This window comes from Ictalurus furcatus, chromosome 29 (genome assembly GCF_023375685.1).
Source record: "Ictalurus furcatus strain D&B chromosome 29, Billie_1.0, whole genome shotgun sequence".
NCBI classification, from domain to species: Eukaryota; Metazoa; Chordata; class Actinopteri; order Siluriformes; family Ictaluridae; genus Ictalurus; species Ictalurus furcatus.
The window spans coordinates 9,967,734-9,993,423 of record NC_071283.1 but is presented as its reverse complement, the minus strand read 5'-3'; the positions used below and the strand labels follow the sequence as shown (position 1 = coordinate 9,993,423).

General features: G+C 39.0%; 1 protein-coding gene across 1 annotated transcript in view; it reads left to right on the top strand.

Annotated features, from left to right (window-relative positions):
• Positions 1-25,690, top strand: part of LOC128604269 (phospholipid-transporting ATPase ABCA1) — a 195,115-nt gene that overhangs the window by 37,213 nt on the left and 132,212 nt on the right. Inside the window, exons 5-10 of the mRNA XM_053619270.1 lie at positions 1,800-1,927; positions 11,142-11,269; positions 13,661-13,855; positions 20,059-20,145; positions 20,596-20,791; positions 24,438-24,577. Of these exons, the coding sequence (XP_053475245.1) occupies positions 1,800-1,927; positions 11,142-11,269; positions 13,661-13,855; positions 20,059-20,145; positions 20,596-20,791; positions 24,438-24,577 (874 nt within the window). The remainder of the gene's footprint in view (positions 1-1,799; positions 1,928-11,141; positions 11,270-13,660; positions 13,856-20,058; positions 20,146-20,595; positions 20,792-24,437; positions 24,578-25,690) is intronic.

Below are 25,690 nucleotides of genomic sequence, written 5' to 3'. Positions count from 1 at the left end.
ATGCCCCAGTATTGTGACAGGGACACTATATTGTAAAACAACACCGTCTTTTGGATGAGACATTAAACCGAGGTCCTGACTCTCTGTGGACGTTAAAAATCTTGGGACACTTATCGTAAAAGATAAGGGGTATAACCCCAGTGTCCTGGTGAAAAATCCCCATTGACTCTTTTCTATCATGGCCCCCTAATAATCCCCAATCTCTGAATTGGCTACATCACTCTCCTTTTCTCTCAACTAATAGCTGGTGTGTGGTGGGCGTTCTGGCACACTTTGGCTGCCATTGCATCATCCATGTGGATGCTACACACTAGTCGTTGTTGAGGAGATTAAGCGCTTTGAGTGTCTAGAAAAGCGCTATATAACTGTAATTGTAACTAATGAACGTCTTTTTTTTATTTACTATGAACCTTCAGCCCTAATTAAAAAGGTTGTGTTAGATCAGCAGACCAAACACCAGGGTTCTTCGTTGCCAAAGATTTCATTTAATAGTAATTGAAGAAAAAGGGGAATAATCTCCAAAAATCAGCTTACTATTTTTAAAAATAGCTTATTTAAAATAAAAAAAAAATATATCTTGACTTCAAACTTCATGTACGTTCTCTAAATCATACACAGAGATAATGTAGTGCGATAAGATTATATCTATTTGAATTAATAATAATAAAGTTATCACAGAAAAACAGAGAGAGACTGTGCAAGTGTGAATTACCTGCGTCTGTGCCTCGTCTTTACTAATAATGAAGCTGTGAGTTTAACTACTGTATGCAAATGTAACTGTATGTTACTATGGTTACAGTTGTTTATTAGCAGCACATTAATTTAGAACTGTGATTAAACTGACTGGAACTGTATGTGCATACGGTTTGAACGTACACCTTCCAGCCAATCAGAATCGAGTATTCAGACAGAGCATGGTATAATTATATTTAAACCAGTGCATAAAAGCACAGGAATGAATGCTCCATTTTGCAATGTTTTTAATGTAACAGGATTTATGCTCAAATATTATTTGAAAGCAATATATGAACCAGGCTAAACCCAACAATTTGATAGCAAATATTTATGAGATGCAGCGTTTAGTGCCGTTGTGTGCTTTAAACCAAAAGTGGCACTATTGATTAAGAATCCTGACTTTGATAAACTGCAGTGAGACGTACAAACCCAGTCCTCTCATTAGACGTGGTGAGTGCAGCATGCCTGCAGTTGTGGGGATTTTACTCAAACTGATTCATAAAAGCATCATTCAGTGTATAAATATAAAGAACTCATGCGCGATATCTCTCTTTCTCTCTCTCTGATCTATAATAATTCAGTGTTATTTGCAATAGATGTGTTGTTTCTATGTTTTTTTTTTTTTTTTTAATGTTTGTGTTTTTATTTATTTATTAAGATCGGTTTCAATCCTTAAAAAATAAAGTTATCCATCATTCTTCAGTTTGTGCACTTATTTATTGTAATGCACTGTGGCGTTTCAAAGTCGTAGATATAATTTGTAACTCTAACTCTGACTAAGATTCAGAATCATAAATAACTTTATTATTATTAATGTAGGGGTGGGAACTTACAAGAATTTTTGTACTTAAAATGGGTCACTGGCCCAAAAAAGTTAAGAACCCCTGGCTTATTGGGTGACCTTATGAACTTACAGTTTCTTACAGTTTTCCGGTTCTTTATTTATGTGTATGTTCAATAATATAACCAAGTGGGCATTGCATTAGCTGTTTATGCTTTATCTCTGTCTTTTGTAGTGTTCTTTATTGTGTAATACATTTATGCCCTTATTTTCTTATCAACAGCATTGCAAAGGCATTAACAGAGGTTCAGTCTGTCTTAGCGGACTCCTTGCTGCTGTCTAACATCAAACTTCTCTCTGACGATATCAACAAATGGTCTTCTATCCTTGAGAATTTCAATACAGCCAAAGGTAAAAGCAAAGAAAGCCAACAGACTTTTATTATGTATAGCTGCACTGCAATATTCAATTAATTCATGCCCACCACTAAAGCTTTCTTTTCCTGAATATAAGTATCAAAGGTCTTCATTTCATGGATATTACCCCATGTAAGAAGATGAAAGGATGAATCATTTGAGCTCAAGGGTTTTTATCTGAGGTGGACAAAGTTTCCACTAAAATCCATTTTGCTCTGCTATTTTTGGCCTGACTTATTAGCCTTGACAATGACCAAGGACTTACATCATTCACTGACTACCTGAGTGTATGTGTAACAACTGTTCAATTGTTGAGTGAGCTGTTGAATTCTCAAATCATAATAGTCAGAAGGTGATTAGTTTTCCGATAACAGTAATCATCGATAGTTCTGGCTTCAAGGATAATCACGGGTTTAATACATTATCATTTCTACAGTAAGAACTTACACAGGGTTCTTTCTATATATGTATGGTGGATGCTCCGTCTTTGAAAACATGTATAATTGTTGTTATGGGGAAGATACATTTATCTCACATTGACATTTATCAAGATCAGTTGAAAGAAGGGGCGATGATGAGGCTCATGTTTAAATGCTGCAAGTAAATTTTACCTCAGGTGATGAGACAGAGATTTATGTGGATGAGGCTGATAATCTTGTTTGTAATCTTGTTTGGCAGTAATCATGTTTGTCCATAAGTAGATTGAGTGTTAAATGTAGAGGTAGGCAGGGCATCTTTTAGTGAATTTGGAATGAAATCTGTACATTTATTTTTTACTTTTGGGAGTAACCAGAATTACTCCCAAAGAAAATGCTAGAACTTTACATACAAACATATTTCGGATTAGTTCGTTTTCAGAATGATGTATAGAAGAAAATGTCAAAATTTGACCTTGTGAAGGGTTTTCCAAGGTCGCCACACAAATAACCCAGCCTCTCAGAGATGCTTTACAAACTCTCACTCCAGTGTTGTGTCTGTGATGATTGCAAGCCTTTGTTCTCTCCCTGTTTTGATTGACTGTTTGACCTTCTTGAGTTAGTTTTGTTAAATGGTCAATGGTCTTCACACTTACATGGCACCTTTTAACTTTAGCGGTTCTACAGTGTACACTGTTTCTCATTCACCCATTCATACACACACTCCCACACCAAGGCACTAGCTTGCCTTTGGGAGGAACTTGGGGTTAAGTGTCTTGCCCAAGGACACTTCGGCACGTGGAGGCATGTGAGCTGGGGATTGAATCGCCAACCATGCGATTAGGGGACAACTCCCTCTACCACCTGAGCCACAGGTGGCAGGATATTTACTGATTTAGTTTTGTCTAGTGTATGCTTGTTTGCAGATTGCCTGACCATTAGTCTTCCTCAAGTTTCTGAGTATTGTCTGGAACTAAAATTCAAACCTGGAACTGAAATTAACTTAATATGCCATGAATCTACAGCGAATAGCCCATAATATTGAAGTTGGGGAAAAAATCAATATAGTGAAATTTGTCAAATTCTTTACAAATAAAAACCACAGAAGTTCTTCCCACATTCGGGCAGGCTCTTTATTTTATTTTCGCTTATTTGTGTGACCTCAAAAGGACCTTGCCAATTGGTGAGTAATTTAGAGCTTGACATGGTAGCAAAATGAGCACTTTGTCTTTGATCTCTTGTAGCCGAGTACCCCTGTTATACAGCCGGGTTTGATGGTCTTGCACCTGTAGCAAATTTTCCTGTTATGTGGCTTAAGGTGTAGAGTTTTGCTCTCAGGTCAAGAACGTATTGAATTTCGTTTTTTGTTTATATTTCGTTGTTCCTCCCAATTTTCCAGAATGACGTCGAGAACGCCACGTGGCTTGCGTCTGTACAATAATTTGAATGGGGAGAACCCGGTGGAGGCTTGCGGGACCTCTCGTACTGTGAATAACAGGGGCTCTAACCACTTATTTCAATTCCATGCATACAGTATATACAGTATATACATCCATCCATTTTCCATACAACTTATCCTACACAGGGTCGCAGGGGAGCTTGTTGCCTATCCCAGGGGACTCAGGGCACAAGGCAGGGACACCCTGGGTGGGGTGCCAACCCATTGCAGGGCGCAATCGCACACACCATGGACAATTTAGAGATGCCAATCAGCCTACAATGCATGTCTTTGGACTGGGAGGAGGGAACCCTCAAAGCATAGGGAGAGCATGCAAACTCCGCGCACACAGGGAAAAGGTGGGAATTGAACCCCCAACCCCAGAGGAGCGAGGCAAACATCCCCCAGTAAGCCACTTACTAAAGTAACCAATAAGCCCCCCAGTATACAGTATACAGTGTATATAAAAATCCACATGTTCCTGGAAGGCCCTATAGCTTGTTAAATAACATAGTAGTAACATGACAAAATGCGGAAAAGTTCAAGATGGGTGAATACATATGCAAGGCACAAGTTAATGTTGTCACCAGGAGAGTAATAACTCTAGCACTGCACACACACACACACACACACACACACACACACACAAGCTAATTTATGACGCTAATTTTCTGATCTGGAGTGGCAGGCAGTATATCCTCCTGTTGTATTGTGTTTGTTAGGCTAATTCAGTCTAATGATATTCAAATTTCTCAGAGACCTCATTTGCGAATGGGCGTAAGAGGGCTGCATTGTTGGCTGCCAGGTAAGCACTCGAGGTACATTTGCATTTTTGAGATAGTGGGCTAGTAATTTACAAGATTAAATTCATCAGGAGATCTGAGGACGCATAATTAACGAGCGACAGTGTCAGAGACAGGGTGAGAACGGGCAGGTGGGCAAACGGATTTGGGCAGCGGAAGTACAGAGTGGTTGGGACGTGACCAATCACAGGGTAAGGAGAGGGCGGTGGTGCTGCAGGACTTTCTGCAGATGATGAAAGCACAAGGTGATGGCATTAATCTTGCTTCAAATAGAGTTCAGATTGAGGCCACTGTGTATGTGTGTGTGTGTGTGTGTGTGTGAGAGAGAGAGAGAGAGAGAGAGAGGTACAAAGAGAGTGTGTGTGTGTTGCGCTCATGCTTATCCTAACTGATGGAACTCAAATGAAAATTGAGCTTGGATATTATCATCCATAATGCAAACACTAATTGAGCCATTTCACCGAATGGGTAACATTTGCTTGTTGTAACTATTAAAAATTAAACTTCATTTATTCATTTATCTTTTTTTCAACACTGAATCTAATAACACACATATTTCACTGTTCAAAATGTATATTGGTCAATCTGAGGTAACTTTTTTTTTAACATTTATACAAGGTTTCAAAGTAGGAGATGGATGCATTTTTCTCCGTCCTCCATCCAAAAATCATGTGTCTTTTAAAACGGATGTTTAAAAGCAATGTCAACTCATTCCTTTGTTTTCCTCTCACAAAAGTGTTTATTTAAAGAAATGGTTGGTTGCATTTTTAAATAACTGATATTTGTCACGGGCGCATGGTGGCTTAGTGGTTAGCACGTTCGCCTCACACCTCCAGGCTCCAGGGTTTGAGTTCCGCCGGGGCCCTGTGTGTGTGGAGTTTGCATGTTCTCCCTGTGCTGCAGGGTTCCCTCTGGGTACTCCGGTTTCCTCCCCCAGTCCAAAGACATGCATGGTAGGCTAAAGTGTCCATAGTGTATGAATGTGTATGTGATTGTGTGCCCTGCGATGGATTGGCACCTGTCCAGGGTGTACCCTGCCTAGTGCCTGATGCTCCATGGGATAGGCTCCAGGTTCCCTGTGACCCTGAAGAAGGATAAGCGGTAGAAGATGTATGGATGATATTTGTATATCTATATATTTATATATTTTATTAATTTTTTATTCATATTCATTTTAAAGAAGACCCAAACCTTAGGGTTAGGGTTAAGGTAACCCTAACTCTAACCCTATGTTTATAATTATTATTTTTTTCATGTAATTAATTAAACTATTAGATAAATGATGGACATAACACAATTGAGAAAAGCACTGGTTTAACTTTATTTTTTAGAGAAAAACTATTTAATAATAGGAATGAACATTGCGTAACAGGAATGAATGCTGAGTAACAGGAATGTGTATCCGGACTGTGTGTGTGTGTGTGTGTGTGAGTGTGTGTGTGTGTGTGTGTGTGTATGTCCGTGAGTGTGCATAGCTTGTGTGAGAGAGAGATTTATGAAGGAGAGACAGAGAGAACGGAGATAGAGAGTGGAGTGTGGTGGGTGTATCTCCCCCCTCGTCAGCACTTGGAAGCTGTCTCAACTGTTTGTTTACCTTTGTGCGTGGAGATGCATTTTTCTTTTTAATGTGCTGGAGATTTTCTTGTACTTTTGTATATTTTTTTTTGTTTCTTTTTTCAACAGAACCTTCAGGTTCTTGAATTTGTTTACGAAGCTTCTTTCGTGTTTTTTGGCTTCTTCTCTGCCCTTGATTATGTTGACTAAACACTGCATGCATCTCAATAAATGACACTTTGTAATAGTCAGGAAAGTGTACTGTTACATTGTTAAATTAACCTCTATGACCTGATGGCTAAATCATGTCTATTTTCATTAACCATAACTCCTCTAGCACATTGTCTTTGGCACATGATCCATGTCATAAAGTAGACCTGGTAGTGCATGGTTGAGGATGTACAGCTTGCTCTCGTGATAACTGGGGGCTGTGTGGAGGGGTGACGAGGTGCTGGAGGGCTTCTTTCCTGTCCTTGATCCTATAGTAATTCTCCCTCCATTTTCTGCGATGTCTGCACTTTTTTTTCTCTGACTGAGGTCATTGATTAGTTTCTTCCTGCCTGACTCGAGGTCCTTCCTGTATTTTTCACATCCCTTCTCGTCTCCTCTCTGGGTCTGCATCGTGTCAGGTGCGATAGAGTCACTGCTTTTCTGCAGCATTTAGTGGTGGATTGTCTCCCTGTAAGCATGGTATTCATATAGTAAAACTGATACGTCTACAACTTAAGTAATGGCAACTGTAAAACTTCAAAATCAAGTAAATCATATAACATAAACTAATATTCACACTAATACATTAATACACCAGAGGATGCTACTCACTCCTGGTACTGTTACTCAGTCCTGTTATGGTTTATATGAGTAACAGGACTGAAGCTATCAGGACTGAGTTTTTAGCAAATACATGAAATATAGCTAGTGCACTTTGGCTTAGTGGTTCAGCACGTTCGCCTCACACCTCCAGGGTCGGGGGTTTGATTCCCACCATAGCCCTGTGTGTGCAGAGTTTGCATGTTCTCCCCGTGCGGCAGGGGTTTCCTCCGGGTACTCCGGTTTCCTCCCCCAGTCCAAAGACATGCATGGTAGGCTGATTGGCATGTCCAAAGTGTCCGTAGTGTGTGAAAGGGTGTGTGAATGTGTATGTGATTGTGCCCTGCGATGGATTGGCACCCTGTCCAGGGTGTACCCCGCCTTGTGCCCGATGCTCCCTGGGATAGGCTGAAGAAGGATAAAGCGGTTTAGAAGATGGATGGATGGAATAGCCACATGACATACATGCTAATAGCATGAGGATACTGAGCAAATTCTAGTGATTAACCAAAAATTTGTATTTTTAAAATAAACAAATAACATCTAACAAATAATTTAGGTAACAGGACAGTATGCTGAGATTGATCTTCTCAGACAGTTGAAATGTCATTTATTTATTAATATACAGAAAAGAAAATGAGAAGACTTACTTTTGGTCTTCCCATTGCCTTCAGAAGATCCAAATGATGCCACTTTCTGTTGAGAATGAGTCTTCTGTAATTTTTTTTTTTAGTGGGGGGAATGTGTTAGGATAACAGGACTGAGTGAAAACCTGGGGACATGACAAAAATGTGTATTTTATCTAAAATATTATGGATTTCTTATGAAAAAAACCCGAACATTTTAAAGCATAGATTGGATATAAAGTCACCCAACAATGCAAAAAAAAAAAAGATTTCTGAAGGATTTTAATCATATTTCATTTTAAAGTATAGAGAAAAAATTTGGGATGGGAGAAAAAAAAAATTCAAAGCTTTTGCGTTCTCTCGCAAAACTTTTGCGTTCCCCTGAGAAACTTTTGCGACTTTTGCGTTCCCCCGAGAAACTTTTGCGTTCCCTCGCAAAGATAGCCTACCTGTTGTGTTCTCTTACGGAACCTGTGTCCTTGCGAGACACTTCTGCATGGTGATTCGTGCTTGTATCTTTTTTTCGTCGAGACAATGCTTTTTCATGTAATATCCTTTTCAGGTGTCTTTCACTTACGTCAAAACTGTGCCTCGAACTAAACACAGACCGTATTTCTTTATATTTGAGTTCAAAAGTTCAAAATAAAACTCTACGAACCGTTCCATTGTGAACCTACGGAGCTGTCTGAACCACTGCCAGTGGGAAAATAAACAGGAAGTATTTGACCGAACTCATAACAGGTTTTGTGAGAGAACGCAAAAGCTGTAAAAAAAAAAAAAATTTTTTAAAAATTTTAAAAATCCCATCCCAATTTTTTTCCACCACCATGTCCCTTTAGGGGCTCTGTAAGATAGAGAGTGGGGGCATGCTTTTTTTTTTTTTTTTTTTTTTTTTTTTTTTTTTTTTTAGCAACAAATGCTTTTATTTTGTGTTCTAGGTAGTTTTATGAATGTTTTTAATTCTACATTTTAAATTTGCAGTTAGCTTAATGTGTGGGACACTTTGCTTAATAATAAAATGTATTTTAGGGTTTTCATGCATTTTGATACATCCTGGGGACAGAAATGTCACCGATTTGGTGGAATGGCCCAATTACTTCGCTGCCACTTCCAATAGATGCTTCCCCATCTGCTCTTTCTCTAATTACTGCTGCGCCTCGTGTTTGCACTTTCACCAGGTGACATTTCAGAGCCACGTTTTCATTTTTGCCGCTGAAGTACTTTTATCTGCCTATATGAACAAGAGACACATTCAGCCTAGTTTAAGTAATGTATAATAGAAGTGGACCCAGTTTGACCAAACACCTAATTGACTAAATGAATGTAGAGGTTGTTGGAACAATAGCACAGGGCAGTGATATGGACATATGAATGTAGAGGTTGTAGGAACAATAGCACAGGGCAGTGATATGGACATATTCACAGAGCTGCATAAGACCTACATAAACCTAATAAGTATTAATAAGTATTAACCTAAATAAACATTTATAAAGGCTTATAACAACAGACACTTTTCGTCATAATCGCTGAAATTAATGTCTAACTGACTAAATGAGAGCTTAGATTGTGAAATAGTGTGGGCATTTCTCTTTATGACGAAAAATAGCACAAGGGCCATATTCATAGAGCTACAGTACATAGCACTTACATAAGCCCATCATGACAGGCTGTCATAAAGACTGCTTGAAATAAAATAAAACACCTAATAGTCCTAATAAGTATTACAATTGTGACATTTTCTCCCAATGAGGAAAAATATTTTGGAACTCATAAGCCCATAAAGCTACATAATACTTATATAAGACAATCATGATACACACGATAAACATGAATAAATGATAATTACAGGACATATATTATAAAGATTCTATAAAGATTCTATTCTATGTCAACATGATACAAGGCTGACATTACGATTTCATGATAGCGCACTTTGTAGCTTAGTGTACTTCATGGATGACAAAGTCACATGATGACAGTGTGACATAACTTCCTGTTGGTGCTTAGTGCAATGCCACGGCCCTGTAACCACAGTAATATACATTTTCTCTGATCTTTCTTTAACTGACTCTGACAAACAAGTGGTACAGTGAGTTTTATGTCATTCCTAAGCACCTTGAAGAGTGTCATAACCCCACCTTATGTCAACAAGTATCTATGCCAGACATTATGTCAATTTATATAGTATGCCATCTTATAGGTGTTATGCCAAATTGTTCCATGAAGAGAAAAAAACAAGGCAGTAATAGTGCAGTATTCATAGAGCTACAGTACATAGCAACTACCCATCATGACAAAAGACATCCATAAAGGCTTATAACAACAGACATAGTCCGTCATCAAGACTGCTTGAAATAAGACACTAACAGGCTGAATACATTACTAATGTGGTATGGATATGGGGACATTTTCCTTTGAGGAATTTCCTTTTGCTGACATTTTATTAATAGGGCTTCATGGCGCTTAAATAAGACTATTATGAGCACTGACATAAACTTACATAACTTAAACATGTATAAATGTCTAACAGTTTTACAGTAATTTCCTGGTCACATGGTCATAGGATAACTTGGCAAGAATTTTATGAACGCTTATAACAGCGACATGGTACTGTAATGACAGTTATATATATAATATTATAATATATCCATTTTATATCCATATATATAATATATATATAATGTTTTATCTGACTTTTATCTGACTCTGACATACCAAAAGTATTTTGAGCTATGCTCAACCTGAAAACTGTCATAACACAATCTTATAAATAATCACAATCTTATAATAAATCATGTTGATAAATAGCTATGTCAGGTTACGTCAGGTCAGGTTGTCTTGAAGCGATTATATAGGTGCCATGTAACCCTATGAACAGTTATGAACATTTCTTGAAGCCAAATAAGCCAAAGGGGAGGAATGTTGGAGGAGTAGAATGTGTTTTATGTGTGTGTGTGTGTGTGTGTGTGTGTGTGTGTGTGTGTGTTCAGACATAGCTGTTGGAGGTTGAATCTGTGTATTTCATTAAAGTCGAACAACTCTTTAAGGACCAACATGTGTTTAATAAGGCTCAGCATCTCCCACTATGACCATCTGAATATTATCATCCGCTACACTCGCTACACACCCACACACGTACACACAAGCACACAGCATAACACAAATCTAATACACAGCTCGAGCTTTATATAAGAAGGCACACCAATAAGAGGATAATAAAAGACAGCCCTTGTGGCAGGAGAATAATAGCATTGCTTCACACATGGTTGATAACTTTCATACGAGGCAGATTTGGTTAGCTGCTAATTAGCAACGACTTATAAGCCCGAAATCTCTGTGAAAATAAGTTGTTGATGACTTTTGGCTTCAATTTCGCTTCAGTGTCACGTTGCAACTGATGTATTTAAACTGTATTTCATTTGGGCACAGGCTGAAAAAGCATGCTGGAGCAAGATGACTGATGAATTTGTTTAATTAAAACCACTTTTCATAAAGCAGTAACATGCTGTCTCATACAAAACACCTTCTTTATGTGTGCGTACGTGTGTGTGTGTGTGTGCAGGTCACTCAATTCCTTTGCGCAGTGTGCTGAGAGATAATGAGACGCTCTCCGAGTACCTGAAGAGCAACCTGTCATTATCAAGTGCAACTGCCCAGAGGCTGATGGCTGTGAGACTCCAACTCAATCAGGTACTATCCGACACAACAAACAAAATACACTCACAGAGCACTTTATTAGGAACACCTGTACAACTCTTTAAGCAGGTGTTCATTCAATTATCTAATCAGCCAATTGTGTGGCAGCGGTGCAATGCACAAAATCATGGCAGATGGGCTGGTTTGAGTATTTCTATAACTCCTGGGATTTTCACACATGAGACTCTCTAGAGTTTACTCAGAATGGTGCAGTTAAAGAAGAAACATCCACTGAGCATCACTTCTGCAAACAGAAACACCATGTTGATGAGAGAGGTCGAGGAGAATAGCCAGACTGGTTCGAGCTGACAGAAAGGCTTTAGTAACTCATCTAACTACTCTGTAAAATTGTGGTGAATAGAAAAGCATCTCAGAAATGCACAACATGTTGAAGCTTGAGGTGGATGGGCTACAACACCAGAAGATCACGTCACATTCAACTTCTGCCGGCCAAGAACAGAAAGCTGAGGCTGCAGCGGGCTCAGGCTCAAAACTGGACAGGTGAAGACTGGAAAAATGTAGCCTGGTCTGATGAATCTTGATTTCTGCTGAGTCACACAGATGGTAGGGTCAGAATTTGGCACCAACAACATGAATCCATGGACCCAGCCTGCCTTGTATAAACAGTCCAGGATGGTGGAGGTGGTGTGATGGTGTGGTTATGCTTTCTTGGCACACTTTGGGTATGTTAATACCAATAAGTCATTGATTGAATGCCACAGCATTCAATTTGAGTATTGTTTCTGAGCATGGCCACAATTTACCCATCTTCCAATGGCTGCTTCTAGCATGATAATGCACAATGTTACAAAGCAAAAGTCATCTCAAACTGGTTTCATGAACATACCAATGAGTTCAATGTGGCTTTCCCAGTCACTGGCTCTGAATCCAATAAAACACCTTTGGGATGTGGTAGAACAGGAGATTCTCAGCATAAAAATGCACCTGAAAAATCTGCAGGAATTGTGTGATGCAGTCATGTCCGCATGGACCAGAATCTCAAAGGAATGTTTACAATATCTTGCAGAATCCGTGCCTTGAAGAATTTAGGCTGTTTTGAGAGCAAAGAGAGGCCTTATACAGTATTATTACAGTGTTCCTAATAAAGTGCTCCATTACGCAGAATTCCTCTTCAGATAGTTCAGAACAACATACCATTTAAAGGGCAGAAAATGTCAGGTCGTTCTGCGTTAATATGACAGACTGAAGTGTCATAGTAATGGTGTTGAAGGACCTTACATGTCAGACTTCAGAAGAGTGCTGTCAAAAGTGTATGCGCTTGACTGTGATGGACGGGACTGTCATCATATGAACTCTACCACCAGCTCTGACAGTTCCTCAACCTCAACTACATTACTCCAGATTATTATTAGTCTCAACTAGGGATGTGCTCAGGAATGCTCCCTCTCACTGAATTATTATTTTAGCTTGCACCTTACTGCAGTATATTCTAATAAATTGAATTGGTTCTGTTTCCAAAATATGAACAAACTAGTAGTCTAATTTCAACCACAGTGACACTGACCAGGCAGTTACTAAGGATGAATGATTGGAAAATTTATCTTTATTTGCCGTGTGAGCTTCATATCTGATGGCTCACTCACACCTGCATGAACGTAATGAAAGTATGAACGTTAAATACACACTTCTAGTCTCAACCAGACAATATCTCAGAATGAAATTTAAGTTTTGGGCTGGAAATATGGAGAAAAAAAAATCTAATGCCATTTGAGCTCAATATTAAATACATATATATGATTAATTAATTAATAGTATTGTGTCTTTTAATTATCTATTATTTTGATGTTACATCATATTACATTTGACAAAGTAGAAAAAAATCGATCTTCAGTCTGTATATTCTAATCACTGACTTTTTTTCTGGCTTAAAGGCAAGTATTTGGGCTTAAAAGCAGTGATCTAAACTCTATTGACTTTACTGTCAACAATCTGACAACCTCGTCGAATAATGAAGACTACAGCAGGGGTAGACGTTTTCCTACAAAGCCCTACAGCTTCCAATTAGTGTTCAGGACCCAGACATAGACTCGATCTTTAAGTCTAAGTTGAAATCCTGCTTTTTTGTTAAATAGCTTTTCTCTTATGTAAAGCTGCAGATCTGGGGAGGGAGGTTCATGGGCATAGATAGATTTAGTAAACTGGAATGTTTTAATGTTTTCACCCCCAGGACTCTCGTGCATTCACTGAATTTTGTTGAGAGTGGAGTGGTGGGATGGTTTATGGGACTCTCAATTTTAGTTATGATGTCATCGCAATATCTGTAATCAGCTTAACGCTGAATAATCATATCTTTCCCTGTGGAAATATTGATGTCGCAGACTCTGAACTCTGTGTTATTTCTCACATCATCACGTCTCTGTGTAGTTACCTGCTCTGTCACGTGTGACGGACTTGCGCTCCACTCTGTGTAACTCCTCTGTTGACCGCTTCCTGGAGTTTAACTCGACGAGTCAGAGACAGGAGTTCCAGAACATCACGTGTTCCCTGACGCCCAAACAGCTTCAACAGACCAGAGCAGTTCTCATGCAAAATCTGGACAACAGAAAGCTTATGGCTTCTGTAAGTAAACCTTATACATTATATGAAATCTGTACAAAATACAGCTATGGGGGGAAGATCAGATCAGATCTCTTCTTTTTAACCTGTACTTTTTAATGAATCCATCATCATTAAACTCATATAACAGATGTAGATGTGGTCAAATTAAGCATAAAATGAACATCATGCTTTTTTACGATAAATGATCCATGGACCAAAATCACAAGTTTTCCCCTTGCATTTATAGAACATGAATGTTGCTATCCATTTATGTCATCTCGGGGCATCTTTTGCTCCTTTGTAAATTAAATCTCCAAAGACGTTGATGATTTTTTTTTTGTTATAATTAGCCCAAATGATTAAATTTTCCATGTCTAAAAGGCTCCTGTTTTGAAGGTCCTCATGTGAAAACCGAGATTTGTTGCCTTGTAGCAGGAGAAAAGCTTCTTATGGGAACAGGAGATATTCCCTTCATATTCCCCTTTTTTTTTCAAGCCGACAACCTTTCAAATCCTCTCAAGCCTTTGTAGAATTATGGCTTGATTAGATGGGAAAGTTTGCTATATTCTTTTCAGCACTTTAGATATGCAAAGATGAAAGCCTTCTATGCCAGAGGTTATCTTTGAAAGTGCTTCATACATGGTTCTGTCTGCATGAATATGTGTGTGTGTGTGTGTATGTGTGTGTGTGTGTGTGTGTGTGTGTGTGTGTGTGTGTTTGTGAGTGTGTGTGTACTAAATATAAATAAATGATGAGCACAGAAGGCCATTTGAGCTTAGAAAGGCCTATAAAGGCCAGAAAATGTGCAGCAACTGAAGAGACAGCAAGAACAGATGAAGCACTTTTTTTTTCAATCCAGAGAGGGTGAGTGATAGAGACAGAGACTAAGAGAGAGAGAGAGAGTTAGACATCTTGACTAACTCTGTTTTCTCTGACCTTTTAATGGATGCCCACAAGTTCATTCAAAACCCACTGGTAACAGAACAACAGTTGAATTGAGAGTTTCTCAATTTTAAGCTAATTTATTGTGCTGCAACAGATCCTTGGACAAAGACTTGGTCGAGTAAGTTACCAATCATCTGTCCTATTTTGTCTAATGTCCTCAGTTTGTACCAACTCTTGTTCCTGCTTGTGTTGGGTTCCTATAAACCTTTTTTTTTTTTTTTTTTTTTTTCCATTGAAGCCGTGTTGATTACAACAAGTTGGTATAGAAAATTATTAACAGTGCCAATCACATTTCCAGTCCAGAGCAAACACATCAGTAGCAATCTTCATTATATATAAATATAAGTATATAAATACCCCTATGTTCAGAAGCAGGCTTATATGCTCTGGATTCCCCAAGTGTTCTCTGGATAGTTGAGGGTTCTCAGGTTCCTTAAGTGCAAAAGTTACATGAATATTTATATGGAGAAAGTTATGCGTACTCAGAGATGGGTTACAGACACACTTAAGTCTATTTTATGGGTATAAAGAGGCAGTTTTCAGGCGATTAGCCAATGGGGGGGGGCTAAATTCAGAAACCTGGGGACAAATAAAGATCACAACCATATAAACAATCATAAACAACAAGGTTAGGTATGTTCAGAGGCAAGTCTACAATGGGTAATACTTCGCGCTGACTAATTGTTTAAGTGTGCTATTTCTGGTGTGTGTGTGTCCAGGTGTACTGGATCAGTAATCAGGTGAACTTGAACGTGTGTGTGTGTGTGTGTGTGTGTGTGTGTGTGTGTCAGGAGTTGGGGTCCTTGGCATCCATGATCGTAGGCTGCAATGCATCTTGGGAGTTGTAGTTGGATGTCGATTCCGGCATTGATGTGACAATAATATACAGTGTCCTCCACTAATATTGGCACCTTTGGTAAATATGAGCAGAGAAGTCTGTGAAAAAATGTCTTTATTGTTTAACCTTTTGATCTTTTGTTAATAAAAGCCACAAAAATACTCTCATGAATATCAAACAATTGTAAACACAACACAGGTTTATCAAAATCTATATATATATATATATATATATATATATATATATATATATATATATATATATATATATATATAAATATCTGTTAAAAATAGGTGTGCAATAATTTTTGGCATGAATTCATATGAGAAAAATATATTTGAAGTATATTTCCATCAATATTCTAATTTTTTTAGTATGCCTGTATGACTAGGAACAGGAAATTGTTCAACCATGACTTCCTGTTTCACGGGGGTATAAATATGAGGTAACACATAGGCCAAATTCCCTTAGTCATTCATAGCAATGGGTAAGACCAAGGACTATAGCTGTGATGTGCGGAAAAAGGTTGTTGATCTTCACAAAATGGGAAGTGGCTATAAGAAAATAGCACAAGCATTGAAAATGCCCATTTCCACCATCAGGGCAATAATTAAGAAGTTCCAATCAACTGGAAATGTTATGAATCAACCTGGAATTGGACGTGCATCTATATCGTCTCAATGCACTGTGAAGACGATGATTTGAGTGGACAAAAAATCTCCAAGGATCTGGTCACCTACATCACCACAGGTTGTTTGGAAGGGTTTCAAGAAAAAAAGCCTCTACTCTCATCCAAAAACAAACTCGAGCGTCTTCAGTTTGCCAGACACTACTGGAACTTCAAATGGGATCGGGTTCTATGGTCAGATGAAACAAAAATAGGACTTTTTGGAAATAAACACCAGAGGTGGTTTTGGCGCACACAGAGACATAGCCATATGGAAAAGTATCTCATGCCCACGGTTAAATATGGTGGTGGCTCTTTAATGTTTTGGATTTGTTTTTCTGCCAGAGGACCTGGACATTTTGTTAGAATACATGGCATCATGGACTCTATCAAATATCAACAGATATTAAATGAAAACCTGACTGCCTCTGCCAGAAAGCGTAAAATGGGCCGTGGTTGGATCTTCCAGCAGGACAATGATCCAAAACGTACACAAAGTCAACACAAAAATGGTTTACTGACCACAAAATCAAGGTCCTGCCATGGCCATCCCAGTCCCCTGACTTGAACCCCATAGAAAACCTGTGGTGTGAACCAGTGTGGACCTCGAAATTTGAAGAATCTGTGGAGATTCTGTATGGAGGAATGATCTCAGATCCCTTGGCATGTATTCTCCAACCTCATCAGGCATTATAGGAGAAGACTCAGAGCTGTTATCTTGGCAAAGGGACGTAGCACAAAATATTGACTGAAAGGGTGTCAATAATTGTTGCACACCTATATTTAACAAATATATTTTTTGGATAAACCTGTATTGTGTTTGTAATTGTTTGATATCTAAATTGTTGTGATTTTTATTTAAAACAAAAGATTAAAGGGTTAAACAGTTAAGACAATTTTTCACAGCCTTCTTTGCTTATATTTACCAAGGGTGCCAATATTAACGGAGGGCACTGTATGAATGCACCGAATAAACAGTGTAGTGTATTGTCAATATATTTCTCCATGAATAGTCTAGTTGTAATCATCACATTAATCAATGCAAATTTGGTTTAATTTAACAACATGCCTTCCCCCCTCTTTATTTGGCAGCTTATAAAATCGCGCATGATCTGGCACATCCAGTTATTTTGCATTTTATTTATTTTTTATATTGTGCATGTAGAGTTTATCATGCGCACAACTTAATGAAATCATAAGCTATTAAATCAAGGTCATATAAGGTGTGTGTGGGATGTAGGCTGTTTTTATCACACTTTTAATTCACTGGTTTAAATTGTCACATTAATGAAATACCAATGTGTACTGTGTAACTCAACTCTACATACCTACAATGGGCTGTAATGGGACCTGTAAGGGACAAACCGAGCCCCCCCCCCCCCCCAAAAAAAAATGCAGCTAGTTAGCATGAGAATGCACATGATTCGATGGTCATCAGATGTACCACACCTCAACAAGTCACCATCTGTGTGTATATATTAACTCTCTACTGAACCCAGCACTTGTGTATTTGCATGTATACCTTTGCTCCTAACAACGTTTCTTACAAACCTACTGAATTCCTGAACATGGATATGAACCTGCAAAGCTAATACTGTATGTGATGAATGTTACGAGTGGTGTTACAAAGCTTAGAGCTATAAGAGGATTTAGAGGACTATCATTCCTGACAGTTCATACAAATTCACAATACAGATACCTAAACCAGCCAATGATGTTTTTTTTCTTTTCTTTCACAAGCCAGTCATGCTAAAGAGAATAGAAAAGACTTTTAGTTAGCCAATGAGTCCTTTCATTAATATTCTGCTCTTTGGTCCAGGTCAGGTCCAGATATCTCAGTGGCCTTTAAAGGCCATTTATGTTGAGTTGAGTTTTGTTCTGTTGCAAAGTATTTTCTGCTTTTCTTTATTGGCTCAGAATTTAGTATTCAGTGATATGACCCTCCAGTCCCTGTACACTTTTAGAAATGATAGATTCTGTACAGGTGCATTTTTGATGTGCACACAACGTCAGTGTAGCCTCAAATGTGCAATACAGCTAGTCCTTACGGTCCAATTATACGCCTTAATGATTTCTTTTACAATTATATTCCTCTTACTAAAGTACAAGATACGTACTCTCGAGGGTGCTACCCTTATAACAAATGATGACGCTTTAGACCTCAGTGCAGTGCCTTTTTTCTGTGTGTAAGTTAGACAATATGATATGAATGCAGGGAGAGACAGCAGAAGAGTAACTGGAGATGTACTGTAATTAATAAACAATTTCGTACGTATACATTGGGATGATTTTCTCCTTCGGTTTATTTTTCTGCAACACTAATTCAGTCATCTCTAAATTCCACCCCCGAAGGGAACCATTACAGATGTCAAGGACAAAGTGACAGGCTCTTCATGTTGGCAGTTTATTTGGTTTATTTCACACATCATGCCAAACATATTGGCCTGTTTTCTTGTCTAAGATCTTTCCCTACAGAAAACATTTCATTCAGAAACCTCAGAGAGATTAAATCAGTCTGAATGATGCATTTGGCCTGGAGTACAAGCCACTGATGGATGGAAGCCGCCGTTGTTGAAGAAGAGAAGATTGGAGCCTTGATCTACAGATCTAAGCTGCCTGATTTCTCTTTATTAGCCTAGAGAGCTCATTTCCATGAGAGATTCAAAGGAGAGTGTAAATATGTCTTCGGAGATGCAGGCTGGAAAATGCAGACTATATTATTTGTTGCCAGGCGAGTTTAAGTAGTTTATGCAAGTAGTTAAGCTCCTGAAACGAGAAATAGTTAAAGCCCTCCGAGCTGTGTGTGCGCAAATTGAGGATAAAAGGCCACCATTCGATTAGTGTTCATGTGTGTGTGCGAGCATGACATGGTCTCACCTTGTGCTACAGAAAGCGGCCCATACAACTGCACCAAGACAACACTCAGACTATCACATGCACTCAAAACGGATACAAGGCATTACACGGTCTAATGCTTCTCAACCTGTGCAGGTGGGTGAATTCCATGGGTAATATTGAGTGTACTGTAGATTAATGCACTCCAGTCTGCCGTTTGTGGCTTAAAATCCAGTTCAGGCAGACAGCTTCTACTAGGTCTTATCACAGCCAGAGGCTCTGGATGCCTCTCAGTCCCACCAACACACTCACCACTCTCTTTGTCTGTATCTCAAGGTCAGAGAGATTGAATGGCTTCAGTGCTTTAATTATAGACCTCCTAGAACATCAAGAAGGGTCTGAAACTGCATAATGATACCAGATCACTATTCTCACTTGACTTTGTGAGACAATGGTGGATGATGTGATTGTGTTACTGATTGTACAGGTTGTGTCCAAATACCATGATGCCCAACTGTTGGCTCCCTGAGCAAGACCATTACCTCTCAACTGCTCAGTTTTATTCTTGGATTGTATTCTCTATGATGGATATTTTCATTGATTCGTCTTTGGTAACCACTTTATCCTGGGAACACTGGGTAGGAGGTGGGAATACACTCTGGATGGGCCTCCATGCATTCCATCACAGGGCTCTATGTGCACACATTCATTCCTAAGGCCAATTTAGGCTATCCAAGCCAATTCATGAATGTTTTTGGGAGGCTGGAGGAAACCACAGGACTCAAAGGAAACCTTACGCAAATAGTAACCTTAGCTTAGGATTGAATCACAGAGCTGTGGCTCTTGATCTTGATCTTAATGGATCTTGATTATTGGTATCTTACAAATGGGTAAAATTATTATACTGTACTATAACAACACAATCTCCCCTTCTTTTAGGTGCCTTTAGTACTGAATATGAACCCTGCCGATTTCACCACTTTGCTGGCCAGCACAAGCTCCCATGCAGCCCCTCTGGCAATTCAGGTGAGTTCTGCTTCTGTGCTCTCATTTTAATGGATTTGCATAAGAATTCCATTGGAAACAGCAATGATCTCTGTTTTCAATAAGGCCACCTGTGTCCTCTTTTCCATGCCCAGAAGTAATTTTGTTATTAGACTATGATTTGAATGAGGGGTGGCTTAGAAAACACAAACAGGCAATTTGAATGTGGTATAGTGATTAAGGCATGTTTCTTTAGTTTCGGTGAAACCAGCTGCCATAATTCCCTTTGTTAAATGTAATGTATCTGTTTAGTCAAACCATGTGCAAAGGAAAAAGGCAGTAAATTCTTCTTGGCGGTCTTAGCATTTCTTAGAACATCACTTCACTGTGACCAATGAATCTAACCACTCCCCCTTACAAATGGTCCAACATTTGGATGGATTCAGCAGACAGTATACTGTGCTAATATTACATCTCTCTCACTCTGAACAGGCATCTAAATTGCAGACTGCATCCATCCTAAATGCCATGAACTCTCTAGACTTCCGCTCAAATCCTTTCGGCAGTTTGACTCTGTTCATGTGTGGAGGGAATTCAAGCTCCAATACCAGCAGTGCGAAGCCAGCCTTTCGATTGCCAGCACAAGCCACACTCTCACTAAGCTCAAACTCATCCCAAGGCAACTCAAGTAAGTGAACTGTTCAGCGTACAGTGATTCAAAGATTGAAACAGGAAGTGTTGGTTTTAACAGTGAGAACAACTGAAATATAACAACTGTCTTAAAATAAGACGGTGACCGCGGAGTGTGAAAAAATATGATCCGGCATAACTGGAAATCTTACTACAGATAATATGTTCAAAACAGCTAAAATGCAGATTTGTCACTTTTGGGTGTTGCCATTTTAGCTTGACAGAAAGATTCATAGTGCATCTGGTTGAGACTATGTTCATTAACTTTAACAGTGTTCATTCATTCATCTTTAATAACTTCCTGGTCAGGGTTTTTAAATTAGGCTACTAGCCCACTGTCACCCAGAGTTGCTACCTTTGATATATGATCTAATGAATATAATAAACGAACAATATAAGGACCTGTCACGATTCCCCCTTTAAGCAGCGTGCTCTAAGCGCGAATGCGCGAGCACCTGCTTTTCCGTTGTTGACCGTAATGACATCTGGACACGTGTGTTTTGTTTATGTTTCTGTCATGTCTCCTCCCTGTTCTGTCATTGGCTGGGATTTCACGTGGGTCTGTATTGCTCTCAGCTGCTAGCAGTTTAGACGCTGATTATGTCCGCATATATACCGCGCACCTCCCAGCACACAACGTGGAAGAGTAATATGTTAGCGTTAGTTCAGTTCAGTTCAGTTCAGTTCAGTTCGTATCGTAGTCATAGTCACAGTTCATGTTTAAAGTTAGTTCGCGCTGGATTATCCGCTTCCAGTCCCTCGTCATAGTTCGTTTCTTGTTTTGTTTATCGACCTAGATTCCTGCCTTGCCCCGTGTATGCCTGTTTGCCAATCGCCTGACCTCTTGCATGTTTGTGGATTACGTTTTGGATCACGTTTTGGATTTGTCTGCCTGTCTCTCTTTCTAATAAACAACTGTTCATCCTGCACTTGCATCCGTCCTATCTCTGCACCGTCACGATTCGTGACAGGACCCAAAACAATGATTAAACTGCCAGGGGCTAGACTTGTAATGGTTGAACACTTATAATTCAGTCATGCTTAAGATGTAAGAAATGAGAATTAAGAAATAAAAAATTCCTTGTTGGTGGAATCTCCAAAACCGAACAAGAATACACAATTCTTATATATTTATGCCTGATAGGCCTTTAATGCCTCACTTCTTCAGGATCTAAAGCCTTACAAAAATATTTGCAGTTGACCTCACAGGGTCTTTAAGGCTAAGCTTTAATTTTCTCCCAACTGCACAAGAAATCTGTTACTCATCTCCTTGTAATGAAGGGTCAACGGAGTAAGGATCTATGTGCAGCTTTATTAATTGAAGCGATATAAACAGACGTAAAGGCAGGCACAGATCAATCACAGGCGAACTCGGTGTAATAGGCAGAACAGCGGCGTACTCGTTATACAAGCACACGGTCAGGGAAAGCAGCGAAGGTTGAAAAACCTGTAAACAGCAAAAGAAACGCGCAGACACGTCCACAAGACAAAACAAGACTTCGCAAGGATGGAGAGTGTGAGTGAATATTAAATAGTCCATGGGGGTGTGGGGTTATGGGAAATGGAGTCCGGGAAAGCATCAGTACTTGGGTGACCAAAGAGGCTTGATTCGTGACACTTTTATTCAATTTAATTTGATTCTCAGAGCATGTTTTATTCTTTCTACATATTGTGCATAAATCGCTAGTGGAATATCGTCCAAATAAAGCTAATTAGCAGCTGTGCCATGAATTCTATTAATAACATTTTCTCAAAAACGCCAACCCTCGCTTGTCAGTCTCATTCTGTGGAGGATTTACACTGCTTTCACTTTACAAATTACTGAAACAATACTCTAGTAACACTTGAATCAGCTCTGTTCAGTCCTCACATGGCTCATTTCTGTTTTCAGCCTAATTTGCCGTCTGCCTTTTCTTGCGATTTTTAGTGTTCCTGTTGGGTTTAGTAATGCGAATATCTGCATTTGCACTGTGAGAGCTCTCACCACTGGGCTGAGCCTTTAAAAATACCTCTAGAGAGGTTGAATCCTTAAGGATCCAAACTAGTTTACATGTTGTGTTCGCTCCCCGATCCACCAACACACCTGAGGATGATGTGTTTGGCTCTTGTGTGTTGTGAGGAGTCCATAGCAATCACTCTCAGATCAAACATGGGTTCAACTCGGTTTATTTACAAAGTACCACGACGCTGCTGAATTCTGGATTCTGATTGGTCAGGAAGTGTTTCATTTTCTGTAACAGAAACTCTGACAGTCGTGCTGGCTGTATTTCATATAATAAGTGTATATTAATGCGCCTATTGTAATATTATCGTTTCTATACTAACAGCTTGTGATTGGGGAACCGAGGAAACATCGAACAATGCGCCATAGAGTTCTTCCAAGGAATTTGATCCAGTTCTCTGGATTTGTCACTTTACTGTGTCATAGCTCATTTGCATAGAACTAAGGAAATTTCAGAAAAATTCAAATGCCGCTTGTTGCGCTGTCACATTGAAACTCGCTGCTGTCACTGAAATTGCGGCTCTGCGTCACACATATACATGGAAAATTAAAGGGTACTTTAGGTGTTTTGAGGTGTTTTGTCATGTGCTGGTGTGAATATAAGGTTACAACCACCAAACACAGCCCTAACGTCAATATAAACTATTTGTTATGTATAATGTCTTGACAATATAAAGCTCTCTATTACATGTTTGCTGCCGAGTTTAGTCAGATGTAATAATATGCACGTATAGAGATATTATATTAATTATAATTCATTATAATTCTCCATCTATTTCTTTTCAAATCCCACTGTAGTACTGTAGTATGTGTAAAAACGGGTTGTGATGAAATTATTGGTGTTTATTATTAATGTGTTGTATTTCTATGTTCTATGATAAGGAGGATCAGTGTAAATTAAGAAAGTAATCCAACGCCATCCGATGATGCTTTTTATTTACAGATGCATGCGGCAAATTATACAAACAATTTGAAATCATGCACATTTAATTCTTATTCTTTCTTATAGAGGATGTTTGATTTAGTTTACCGCTACGTGTTGATTGATAATTTAACTAACAAACATACTAACGTGTACTTAAGATGGTCGTTATTCATGCATGAATTCAGAAGACTCACGTCGTACTTAAGGTTAGTTCTTCATTAGTTCCTGATCAGTACATGCCTGAACTCATGATTAGTTCATATTGAAGTATTAATTACTGCATGATTATTCATTATACAAGATTATTCAATCTTGTAGAGATGGGGTTTTTCGGTAGCGACTGGCAAGATCCAGATTTTCACAGGTACCTGAATTTCAATAATCCTTACACCTGTGTTAGCAGACAAACATATTTTAGAACAAATATTCATCACATATTCATTACTTGCAAGCTGTTTCTGCATGCTTATGCTGCCCGGATAGCAAATTAAGCCTCCTGTCATGGGTAGTTATTCTTAGTCAAACATTTTGACTGTCTTCAGTTTCATACTGCTGTTACTGCTGGGTTTGTAAAGCAACAAAAACAGATGCTCATGTGTTTGATGATGAAATGTGACAAACTCTGCAAATGCATCTTTTCCCTCTCTCTCTCTCTCTCTCTCTCTCTCTCTCTCTCTCTCTCTCTCTCTCTCTTTTGCTCTCTCCCATTCTCTGAAGGTGAATTCTGTCAGAATCTGATTGACACTTTGAAAAACACACCCGCCCTCCGTCTTTTCTGGACTAGTCTCCGCCCACTTCTTCAGGGACGAGTCCTCTACACTCCGGACACGCCCTTTACGCGGCAGGTTATGGCACAGGTACAATAGATACACACAAGGACACACACACACACACACACACTTAATGGGTTTTCAAGGTGAATGCACTGTATGTTATTTTTCATAAAACTCTCTAAATCACACACACACACATGTACACACACACACAAACACACACACACACACACACACACACACACACACACACACACACACACATACACACACACAAACACAATAAAAAGAGTTAGATGTAAGTCAGTGGCATAATGAGGATGAGACTATTTATCTACCAAGCAGCGTGTGTGTGTGTGTGTGTGTGTGTGTGTGTGTGTGTGTGAGTGTGTGTTTTGCCACACATTTTACCACACTGAGCTTGGTTGATAGTGCTCCCCAGGGGATGAAGTGAGTAAAGGAACAGCATTTGGTTATGGCTTCAAATTAGGTGCAGAACACACACGCACACGCACACGCGCACGCGCATGAGGACTAGGTGAAAGTATGTCTTATCCTCATTATCTCACTGATTTACAGTGCATCTCACTCTTCTCACTTAATCTGTGTCAGTGTGTATATGTGTGTGTGTTTGAATGTGTATAAATGCATGTTTATACAGCAAACACACTCATACTGTTTGACTGAGTCCACATATAAAGCTTCCGAAGCAGTGCAGTAATACAGCAGGAATTCTGCCCAATTCACGGCATTATGATTCTGATGGTGTTACAGCATGCTGAGCTTTTATTATTAAAATGAAATCAACAGAACAGGTGTTTGGGGACAGTGGATGTAGGTTTAGGATTAATTAGCTGATTTAAAACGTGATGTGGTGCACCTGAAGTGCATTCACCCTATCATCAGGAGGTCACGATGGAGTCCAAAAGACTCAAAATGGCTGTTTGTTTGGCTGGGAGACATGGCGTTGATCTCGTCTGTCAGTAACAGTGGAAAATACTTGAGTAATTGTACTTGGTTACTATAAATAATTATTATTGTGGTGTATTTGTACTTTACTTGAGTATTATTGGAATTGAATACTTGTACTCATACAGTTGAGGTCATAAGTTTACATACCCCTTGCAAAATCTGCAACATGTTAATAATAATAATAATAAAAAGAGTGATCATAAAAGGTCCATTTTGTTTTTTATT